General features: G+C 40.1%; 2 protein-coding genes across 5 annotated transcripts; one reads left to right on the top strand and one right to left on the bottom strand.

Annotated features, from left to right (window-relative positions):
• Nucleotides 1–346: 346 nt before the first annotated feature.
• On the top strand, nucleotides 347–4,788 carry mtif3 (mitochondrial translational initiation factor 3; the record flags this gene model as incomplete). 4 transcript variants are annotated; one of them, XM_083531370.1, is made up of 5 exons in its annotated part: nucleotides 368–461; nucleotides 965–1,449; nucleotides 2,036–2,187; nucleotides 2,480–2,720; nucleotides 4,659–4,788. In XM_083531370.1, exons 2-4 carry the CDS (start codon nucleotides 966–968, stop codon nucleotides 2,717–2,719), a joined length of 876 nt encoding a protein of 291 aa, XP_083387496.1. In that variant the 5' UTR covers nucleotides 368–461; nucleotide 965. The 4 variants fall into 4 exon arrangements, with proteins under 4 accessions (XP_083387497.1, XP_083387496.1, XP_083387495.1 ...); XM_083531371.1 differs by lacking the exon at nucleotides 4,659–4,788 and having other exon boundaries at nucleotides 347–428; nucleotides 2,480–3,506; XM_083531369.1 differs by lacking the exon at nucleotides 4,659–4,788 and having other exon boundaries at nucleotides 2,480–3,506.
• gtf3aa (general transcription factor IIIAa) lies at nucleotides 2,274–10,008 on the bottom strand. The gene is made up of 9 exons (XM_083531351.1): nucleotides 9,795–10,008; nucleotides 7,828–7,928; nucleotides 7,654–7,750; nucleotides 7,036–7,124; nucleotides 5,713–5,786; nucleotides 5,076–5,156; nucleotides 4,719–4,948; nucleotides 3,573–3,623; nucleotides 2,274–3,291 (listed from the first exon to the last, which is right to left on the bottom strand). Exons 1-9 carry the CDS (start codon nucleotides 9,909–9,911, stop codon nucleotides 2,920–2,922), a joined length of 1,212 nt encoding a protein of 403 aa, XP_083387477.1. The 5' UTR covers nucleotides 9,912–10,008; the 3' UTR covers nucleotides 2,274–2,919.
• Nucleotides 10,009–11,166: the final 1,158 nt, after the last annotated feature.

Below are 11,166 nucleotides of genomic sequence, written 5' to 3'. Positions count from 1 at the left end.
GTGTTAGAACCCATTTGCATAGTGTGTGTGTGTGTGTGTGTGTGTGTGTGTGTGTGTGTGTGTGTGTGTGTGTGTTACATTTACTTTAACAAATGCCTTCAATCCTTCCATCCTTCATTCATTCATTCATTCATTCAGTATTCGGAATTGTCCGGATTTTCTCCTTACACTGAGCTGTAAATGAGACTAATCTGAGACTGAGCTGTAACTGAAACGGATCTGAGACTGAGACTCAGCTGGATCTGAGAATGAGCTGCAACTGAGACGGATCTGAAACGGAAACTGAGCTGGATCTGAGACTAAGCTGTAACTGCAGCTGTAGTTGTGAATCTGTTGAGAAAACTACAAACATAGACCGGATATACACGATGCCATTACTCTTACGTCATCAACTCGCGCCGATGTGTAAACTCTCCCCAGGCGAGAAGGTTCGTGTTTCAAGGCTGATTTTCTGTTTGCAGGTTTGAGATTTGTGTTTTTCACTTTGGTCCTGTGTTAAAGAGACTCGATACTAAATGCGCAAAACCTGTTTTTGTGCGGATTTTGTGTTTTGATGTGAGTAAATGAGCGGGTTGTACATCTTTATACTGTGTGTTTTGACATCTTTCACTGCGGCGCGTTAAAACCGCGTGATCAGAGTGAGAGATTGGATTTAATAACAGTGTGGGTGATGTCAGAGCCTGCATATGGGGTTATTTTAAATATTTAATTGCGTTTTCTTTCTTTAACCTCTGATTTAAGACCCAGGGATCACCTGTATTGTGAACTGTTTGCATTTTAGTATTTGGCATTCGGTCACACTCTGGGTTTTGAACCCACAACCTTCTGGTCACTGTTACAGAATGTAAACAAATGCTCTAAACTCAAACTAATCATTCGGCTTTTTAAAGGCATGTTTCCATACCAGCACGTCATTCCCACCTTCACACTGAAGATGAGTCTCGTGCCTCGTTCTGTTCCTCAGAATGTCTTTAGGTTGTCTGAGGTTGGCCCTGAGCCGTGCAGCACGAGCTTCATGTCCCTCTGCGAGCCCTGTGACGCTCCTGCTGCTGTATAAACCCCAGTCAAGCAGAACCACATGGGGCTCCGTGGGCATAAAGCTCCAGCAGTGGACGCTGTTCTCCACCGTAGCGGGTGATGATGGAGACAGCGCAGAGACTGAACTGCAGGAGAAGAAAAAGAAGAAGAAGCAGGACCTGAAGGTTCGGCCCACCATCAGCAGCGTGGGCAGGAAGATCCACCAACGCCACCTGCTCCTGCTGGACGAGGAAGGCGAGAACCTGGGCACCATCCACCGGGCCGACGCCCTGAGGCTGATGGATGAGAGAGGGCTGAAGCTGGTGCCTGTGAACGAGAACGCGGAACCGCCGGTGTACCGGCTCATGAGCGGCAAACAGATTCACGAGGAGCAGATGAAACTGCGGGAGAAGCAGAAGAACAGGGGAACAGGTGAGCGTTATGGGACATCACATGATATTGTGATCAACTGATAATGTAAGAAGAAAAAAATCGAAGGCAACCAGTGAGTTTGGATAAGTTTCAGTATATGAGTGATGTTTTTCTTCTGTAGGAAATAAACTGATTGATTTATATTAGTGATGTTCATCTTCAAAACTTAAGATGCCTTCTGACTTCTAACGCATGTCTCTTTCACACACACGCCCCTGAAAACACAAACATTTAAAAACCCTGAACTTCTTTTCCTGTTGTGTCTCCAGGAAGTTACAGCTCTACCTCTGCCATGTTAATCTGTATTCTATGTGACTCTCAGGACACGCCTCCGTCTCTGTAGTGTTGTAATACGTCATATTCATGTAGCAGCAGTGGTGCCACGCCCACTTAAAGGCCACGCCCGCTTCACTGTCCTGACAGATACTCGGGTCACATCATCTTTCTTTGGGAATAAGAAAAGACACCTGATGCTGAAGGGTCTTCTGTATTAGAAGAGACACAGAGGCCACGCCTCCTTCCCTCACACACTAAACGTGAGCAGGTGCTTGTTGTCCTCACCGTATGATTGTGTTCCTCTGTGCAGGTGCTGTCCAGGTGAAGGACCTGACTCTGTCTTCTGATATCGCTTTACACGACCTGGACACCAAACTGAAACAGGTAACGAGTTGGCTGGAGAAGAAACACCACGTGAGACTGACGCTGAAGCCGAGACGGGACCAGGGCGAGAAGGCACTGGTGTGTCACGTTCATACACACCATCATTACAGAGATTTACTCACGTTTCACGTCTGATCGTCAGAATAACACGTTCATTACAGAGGTTTTTATGGAAAACATTTTTATTTGTGAACCACAAGAACAATATGAGCTCTGAGGAGCTTCCTTATTCATAAGGAGATACTATTTATTCTCCATGCTTAAAATTACGAACGCTGAACGTGAAACACGAGTGTGAGTGTGAATGTGTGTGTGTAGTGAGTCAGCAAGTCACACACACACTGGTGATCTTCTGTCATCTCGGTTACAGGACTCTCTTCTGGAGGAGATGGTCGGGAGAATTACGGCTCCTCTCGGCTTTATCAACAAACCCAAGCTGATCCGCGAGGGCAAAGCGGCGAGCTGCGTCCTGCGTCCTCCGTCTGCCAAAGAGCTTCAGGGGACACGACCTGCAACACCGACCTCCTTCAGCACCATCAAACCGAACCCCGAGAAACACGAAGCAGCTGAACCTCCATCAGAGCGAGGACAAGACTCTCAGCAGCACTGATGTGAGGACACGTTTTTTTACACACACACACACACACACCCTACACGACCTTCTGCATCGTTTGGGGTCCACTTTTTGAAGGTCACCCATTTGTTCCAGACGTTTTTTTTTTTTTTTTACTTCCTATTCTGGGATATGTTAGTAAAAATGTAATAAAATTTTTTTTTCACTTCATTTCTGTGAATGAATTTCAAGGCTTATCATTGGCTGCCCAATACTATACTGTGCTCTGATTGGACAGCGACTAGATTTACAATTTCGGGGATTTCCGATTGTCCGGTTTCTACAATGTTATGAAATTCACTGATTTCTGATTGGCTCTCTGTGGGACTCTGCAACACGAGTGGCTCTAAGATGAGAATGACGGAACTTTCAGACGTCCCTGCTTCTGATTGGACGATTTCAGATTTGACCGGGTTTGCTACATCGTCCTCGACGTTGTGTGATGTGGATGATTCGGATTGGTCGGTCATGGAGTTTGGAGATTCACCAAGGGTTTCAGACTGGTGTTTTCGGGGCATTTTGTAGCCACTCAGGCGAGACGCCAGTGATCGTGTAGGACGGGGTTTCCTCTGGAAAAGAGAGAAAAAAAATCCATATCAGTGAATACATCAGGTACTACAACCTGCGCTCACACTAACAACCGACCAATCATGGTAGAGTTGTAGTTTGTGGGCGTGGCCTGTGACCTCCGGTTTGCCTTATTGTGTCATAAATCATTTGTACAATTAAAAGAAATCCACAAATGCTTTGTTTTTGGAGTTACAGCTCTGAACTTCTGCACTTTGTGTGTGTGTGTGTGTGTGTGTGTGTGTGTGTGTGTGTGTGTGTGTGTAATTAATCGGTTAATTACCTGTTTCTTTCTCTCGGGGTCATGAACCACAGAATGACGCTGTAAACTTTGCTGTGTGCAGAAAAAAAACTAAATCATTACTATTCCTTTATTACAAACAAAACAATGTTCTGATTACAATGTGATCTGATGGGTTTTAACAGAAATAACTGGTTTTAGACAAGTTGTGGTTTTTAATATATATATATATATATATATATATATATAAATAAATAAATCACACACACACACACACACACACACACACACACACACACACACACACACACATATATATATATATATATATACATAAATTATATGCATTGTACTAATTCAAGAATTCCTCTCAAAAGAAGAAAATCCTAAAAAAATTCCACATATCGAGGGAGTGAATAAATGAAGGATGAAAGGAATAAAGACATTTGTTAAAGTTTGCTTAAATAAGTAGAACAGTTCAGTAGATCATATCTAAAAAACTTTATATTAAATGTAAAAACACACACAAACACTTATACACATCTTTATTACCCAAACTGGGGTCTAACAAATGTAAACTAATGTAAACCCCCCCCCCCCCCCCCCCACACACACACACACACAGTTTGCATGAACAATCATTTATAAAATCTAAATGTTTATTTAGTATTTATATTAATGGGGCAGTGTTTTTTTTATATTTAAATAGTTTTATTTTATTTGCTACCTTGGAATATAATATTCAAAGTCAGTTTATTATTTAGAAATAACCTTAAAATAAAAAGTCTAAATAATATTTAAAAAATAACAATCTGACTTTTTTTTTCTAGAGAATTAAAAATTTATTAAAATAAATATTATTCTGGGATTTTCTTTTTAGTTTATTTCTTAATTCATTAAGATTATTATTTATAGTCGTTATCGACATCGTTATCATTATTATTATCATACACACGTTTTTCCTGGTTTCATTGTTGCTCGAATTATTTTTATTTTACATTAGAAATGAAACGTCCTGGACCTTAAAGAAAAGGATCATCAGATGCAGACTCCCATATTGTAGGAAAAATACCACATTCCCCCAACCTGAAAAATAAACTTTTCACTTTCTTTCTTTTTTTTATTTAGAAGAATTGACTGTTCTGGAACGTTCTAGTATTGTTGGATGAATAATGATATAATAGACACCTTCATGGAAAAGGTTTTGGTGCAGCCGGGGTGTGTGCAGCTGAACGCGCGCTCCTGTTGGTGGAAGGACAGGATGTGGCTCTGCAGGTTGAAGGCGGTGGTGTAGGAGCGACCGCATCCGTCTCTCGGACACACAAACACCAGCCGAGAGTCGGCGTGAACGCGCTGGTGCTGCTTTAGGAACCACCGATCCCTGAACATCTTCTTACAGTCCTCACACTGCACCCTTACTGTGTGGGCACACACACGACACACACACACACACGACACACACGACACACACGACACCTCACAATCAAACATTTTTACTGAATTAAAACCTACAATTTTTGTCTTTTTGTCTTTTTTTTTTTTTACCTTTATGCTCTTTCCTGTGTTTGTTCAGTTCAGTCCAGTTCTTCGCAACGAACGAGCAACCCTCAGCCGGACACGTGTAACCTGCTCACACACATCATCATCATCATCATCATCATCGAACAAAAATCTTATTACTCCCTAAAATCTTAAAATCTTAAAACTCATATTACCTTTAACTTTACTACATTTCACTAAAAAAAACTAGTTAAATAAATGATAAAAAACCCACAATGTAAACCAGTGTATATAATAATAATAATAATAAATCAATTAGTTTCTTATTATTCTAATTATTTTTCATTAATTATTCTAATATTAACATTATTATTAAAGTATTATTATTATTATTATTATTATAAAATTGTTTCATATTTAATTTGTATTTTTTTTCTATTCCAATTCCAAAAAAATAAAAAAACATTTTATGCTATATAATATACATTTTTTTGTAACGCATTTGCATGATACAATAACAATAAATATTCTGGGTAATTGTTTTAATGTAATATGAAGGTCCCTCGCATGCGTCTAGGAGTCACACGTGTTTACCAGAAGGGAATTGTGTAATTTATTGTGATAAATCCAAATATTTCATGAATCTTACTGGTTTAATTTGTTAGAAATATTAATCTCTCACCCTTGTGCACTTTCTCGTGACGTTTTCTTTTGCTGGGAGTGAAGAAACATCTGTCACAGCCTTCAAATGAACATCTGTAATGTTTTAGAGAGCATTTCAGCATGTACGTACACACACACACACACACACACACACACACACACACACTAAAAGAAAGGTGTGGCTTTATTCAGGACTTTAATATTTATCAAAACAAAATCTTTACGGATTTCTATAGGTGCAGTTAAGCATTGACTCCGCCCCCTCTGTCTACTATAGGTGCAGTTAAGCATTGACTCCGCCCCCTCTGTCTACTATAGGTGCAGTTAAGCATTGACTCCGCCCCCTCTGTCTACTATAGGTGCAGTTAGGCATTGACTCCGCCCCCTCTGTCTACTATAGGTGCAGTTAGGCATTGACTCCGCCCCCTCTGTCTACTATAGGTGCAGTTAGGCATTGACTCCGCCCCCTCTGTCTACTATAGGTGCAGATAGGCATTGACTCCGCCCCCTCTGTCTACTATAGGTGCAGTTAGGCATTGACTTCACCCCCTCTGTCTACTATAGGTGCAGTTAGGCATTGACTCCGCCCCCTCTGTCTACTATAGGTGTAGTTAGGCATTGACTCCGCCCCCTCTCTCTACTATAGGTGCAGTTAGGCATTGACTCCGCCCCCTCTGTCTATTATAGGTGCAGTTAGGCATTGACTCCGCCCCCTCTGTCTACTATAGGTGCAGTTAGGCATTGACTCCGCCCCCTCTGCCTACTATAGGTGCAGTTAGGCATTGACTCCGCCCCCTCTGCCTACTATAGGTGCAGTTAGGCATTGACTCCGCCCCCTCTGTCTACTATAGGTGCTGTCTAACTGTGAATTACAGTGTGTACAGACATCACTGTGACTCGATAAATCATATATCAGTATACAGTGCATCCGGTACATATCAAAATGGATTACATTTAATATCACCCTCAGAATTCTAAAATTCTAAATGGAGCTCAGGTGCATCCTGTTCTCACTGATCATCCCTGAGATGACTTGAATCTGATTGAACATCTCTGGAGAAGCTTAAAGTATCAAACGTAAAAAGACTTGAGGCTGTAATTGGTGTCAAAGGAGCTTCAACAAAGTACTGAGCAAAAGCTGTGAAAACTAACGTACATGTGGTTTTGATACATGGGGAAATGACTGTAGAAATTTGAGGAAAATAAATAATGCATTTAGGAATAAAGCTGTAAAATAACAATGTGGAAAAAGTGAAAAGTGTGAAAACTTTCCGGATGCACTGTAATAATTAGGGAGCATAACGAGGTCACCTGTGAAGGGAGGAAAAGAGGCGGAGCTTACTGATACGGGAGCTGCAGCGTGTGTGTGCTTTCATGACTCTTCAGCAGGTTGTTCTTCTTGAAGCTTTTACCACATCCCTCAAACACACACTGAGTCACACACACACACACACACACACACACACACACACACACACACACACACACCCCATTTATGCATAAATAACTATCATATCTGAATATTAACACAGAGATCACAAGTAATGACAACTTTGATAAAAATAAATATATATATATATATATATATATATATATATATATATATATATATATATATATATATATATATATATATATATATAAATTAAATAATAAAAATTCAGCAATATTTTAAACTTAAACGAAAGGAAGAAAAATTCCACCTAAAAATATTAAAAATATTTAATATTAAACATTAAACACACACAATTATATATATATATATATATATATATATATATATATATATATATATATATATATATATATATATATATATATATATATATAAAAGATTTATATTTTTCTAATTAAGGGTGCCAATACTTTTGCAGCTGGAAGGTGAATTGGTAAAGCAAAAAAAAAAAAAAAACGACAGAAATGCAGTACGATGCTAAAGGGATAAAGGCGAGCGTCTCACGGTGTACAGCTTCACTTCCTGTTTGTGTTTGCGTGACATGTGCTTCCTCAGGTTGAAGTTTGTGGTGAAACTTTGCGTGCACTCGTCCTCACTGCACCTGAACCAAGCACACGGTTATGATGAGCGAAGGGGATTTGAGTGTGATATTGAAGTGCTCAGGTGTGTGTCATGTACCTGAAGGGTTTCTCTCCGGTGTGTGTGAGCTCATGACGAATCAGGTGAGATTTACTGCAGAACGATTTGCTGCATCCGGTGAAGCTGCACTCGAACGGTCTCTGGAACACACGGCGTTACGTCATCACAAGTGTTACAGAAAAATACTGCATGATCAACATTTCAACCTCAAACGTTGTTTAATGACATTTTTTTCCAAATATTTCAAATAAAAGATAAAGTAATATACTAAAGTCTTCTATTTAATCTCTCATATTTATTTAGTCTACAGTTCAACTGAATAATATACCCATCATTCTGATAATAATAATAATAACAACATAATTTTACTTTTTTTTTAATAATATAACCCTCAAGGTTTTTTTTTTACAGAATTCTCAATAAAATCTCAAAACATTATTTATATTATTATTTATATATTTTTTTTTTCCCTTGTCATTTTTTTTAACCATTATTTGATATTATAAACATATTTACTTTGTAAACATTTCACTGGCAGTTTACAAGAAAGTGAGTTTTAAGAATCAAAAGTACAATTATTATTATTATTATTTTAAATGAATAGTTGATAGAGAAGTATTGTATGTATTGTACATTTAGGTATTGTATGAGGAAGTCTGGTGTGTCAGAGAAGTATGTGAGGGTGGTGCAGGACATGTATGAGGACAGTGTGACAGCAGTGAAGTGTGCAGTAGGAACGACAGACTGGTTCAAGGTGAAGGTTGGACTGCATCAAGGATCGGCTCTGAGCCCTTTCCTGTTTGCAGTGGTAATGGACAGGCTGACGGAACGAGGTCAGACAGGAGTCTCCCTGGACTATGATGTTTGTGGATGATATTGTGATTCGTGGTGAGAGTAGGGAGCAGGTTGAGAAGAGCCTGGAGAGGTGGAGGTACACGCTGGAGAGAAGGGGAATGAAAGTCAGTAGGAGTAAGACAGAGTACATGTGTGTGAATGAGAGGGAGGGCAGTGGAGGGGTGCGGTTGCAGGGAGAAGAGGTGGAGAAGGTGGAGGAGTTCAGGTACCTGGAGTCAACAGTGCAAAGTAATGGAGAGTGTGTTAGAGAAGTGAAGAAAAGAGTGCAGGCAGGGTGGAGTGGGTGGAGAAGAGTGACAGCAGGAGTGATTTGTGATAGAAGAGTATCTGTGAGAGTGAAAGGGAAAGTTTATAGGACTGTGGTGAGACCTGAGATGTTGTATGGATTAGAGACAGTGGTATTGAGTAAAAGACAGGAGGTGAAGCTGGAGGTAAAGACAAGGTGAGGGAGGTGAGATTGAGATGGTTTGGACATGTGCAGAGGAGGGACATGGGGTATATCAGTAGGAGAATGCTGAGGATGCAGCCACCAGGAAGGAGGAAAAGAGGAGGTTTATGGATGTGGTGAGGGAAGACATGCAGGTAGTTGGTTTGAAAGAGTCAGATGTAGAGGACAGGGGGGTATGGTGACAGATGATCCGCTGAGGCGCCCCCTAATGGGAGCACCCGAAAGAAGAAGAAGAAGAAGAAAAAGAAGAAGAAGAAGAAGAAGAAGAAGGTATGAACATACATAGTGAGAATCTCAAGATTTTTGTTAATATTGGAAATTAATTGTACCTGCAACGTCTGTCATTTATTATGATATAAAATATAATTATAATAATAAACACGTATGACTAGTATCATGTGCGTATGTGGCCAGATCACGAAATAAACATTTTTGTTTATTGTGTCATTACAGATATTCCTTTTGGCCTGAATTACTTATTAAAATATTAAATGAAAAATACAATATAAATAATTTGACCCTGATTATAATTTTCTCTCTGTCCCGCCTCCTGAGATAAAACCCTGCTATGATTGGTTAAGAGAACTGACAGTCACGACATTGCTGTCCAATCAGCGACTTGGTGCCGGAGGCGGGATTTGTCAAAACATGAGGAGAGAAAGAGCCATGCTGCTAGTTAGCCATGTTCGCTTCCGCCACTCACCACGCCGGTGTGTTTACACAGATGCGCCTCAAGCTTCCATCCTTTATCGTATGCAGCCTGGCAGTCCTGAAAAGAGCAGATGAACACTCGAGAAGGTGTTTTATCATTTTCCCGCATGATGAACAGTGAAAACTGTGGCCGTGTAGAAGACAGACCCCGGCTACTGCGCCGCCATGTTGTTTTGCGTCATTTGGAAAGTACCAAGTTGACGAAAGGATGGGGGTGGTGTCTAAAACTTTACCCACATCTTTTAAACTCTAAAATGTATTCTATGTATATACTGATGTATAATGTTCTAAGTTTATTGTGCATCATTATAATATTTACTCATATTAACACATGATAAAAGTATATAAACAGTTGCAAAACACTGTTAGTCATTGGTTTGTCCCAACATGTCTACGTTCCAAAGCTTGTTTGTTTGTTTATACAGTACGAGTCAAAGTTTGGGCACACCTTCTCCTTCAGTTGATTTCTCTTTCTTTTTTTATTATTTTCAAACTTGGACATTAATACTGAAGAATCCAAAATATAACAGAACTCGTCCAGTAATTAGACAAATAAAAACTTGTTAAATAACCCAGAATATGTTCACATATCTCCATTTAGATTTGATCAGAGCTTTACACACTATTGGCACTCTTTCAGTCAGCCTCATTAGGTTGTCAGCTGGAATGGTTTTTCTAGCCATATTGAGGAGTTCCCAGAGGTGCTGAGTGCTTGTTGGCTGCTTTTCCTTCACTCTCTGGTCCACCTCATCCCTAAAATTCTCAACTGGATTTAGATGATGTGATTGTGGAGGTCATTTGATGCAGCACTCCATTACGCTCCTTCTTGAGCTAAAAGCTTTTACAAAACCCCAAAGTGTGTTTGGAGTCATTATGTTGGAAAAGTGATGATGGTCCCACTAAGTGGTATACCCCCTGAGTAAACACACAACACACACACACACACACACAACACACACACACACACACAACACACACATCCTCTCGACAGTGAGACACAAACAAATACATAAATAAATGTGGGTGTTTTCATTCTCTTTAGACAGATGCCTGCTTTTGCACTGGACCCTCCCTTTCTAATCATCTCAGACACCATCTTCTCATCCCAAACACACACACACACACACACACACACACACACACTGGGGTGGCTCTAATCCTCTGTGCCAGTGTTGTGAGCTCACGTGGACTCAGCAGGAGGTGGGGGAGAAGCCCTCCATGTTCTACTGTAACTCTGAAGTAAAGACTCCGTGGTAGAGCTCATGCACTGATGAAACCCAAGTTCATGAAAAAAAAGTTAACAGTTATCTGGAGCATCTCTGAGCAACAAATAAATAAATATCCAGCCCAAGTTTAATCAATGG

Source organism: Silurus aristotelis (assembly GCF_946808225.1).
Source record: "Silurus aristotelis genome assembly, chromosome: 26".
NCBI lineage: Eukaryota > Metazoa > Chordata > Actinopteri > Siluriformes > Siluridae > Silurus > Silurus aristotelis.
This window is presented reverse-complemented; position numbering and strand designations above follow the sequence as displayed.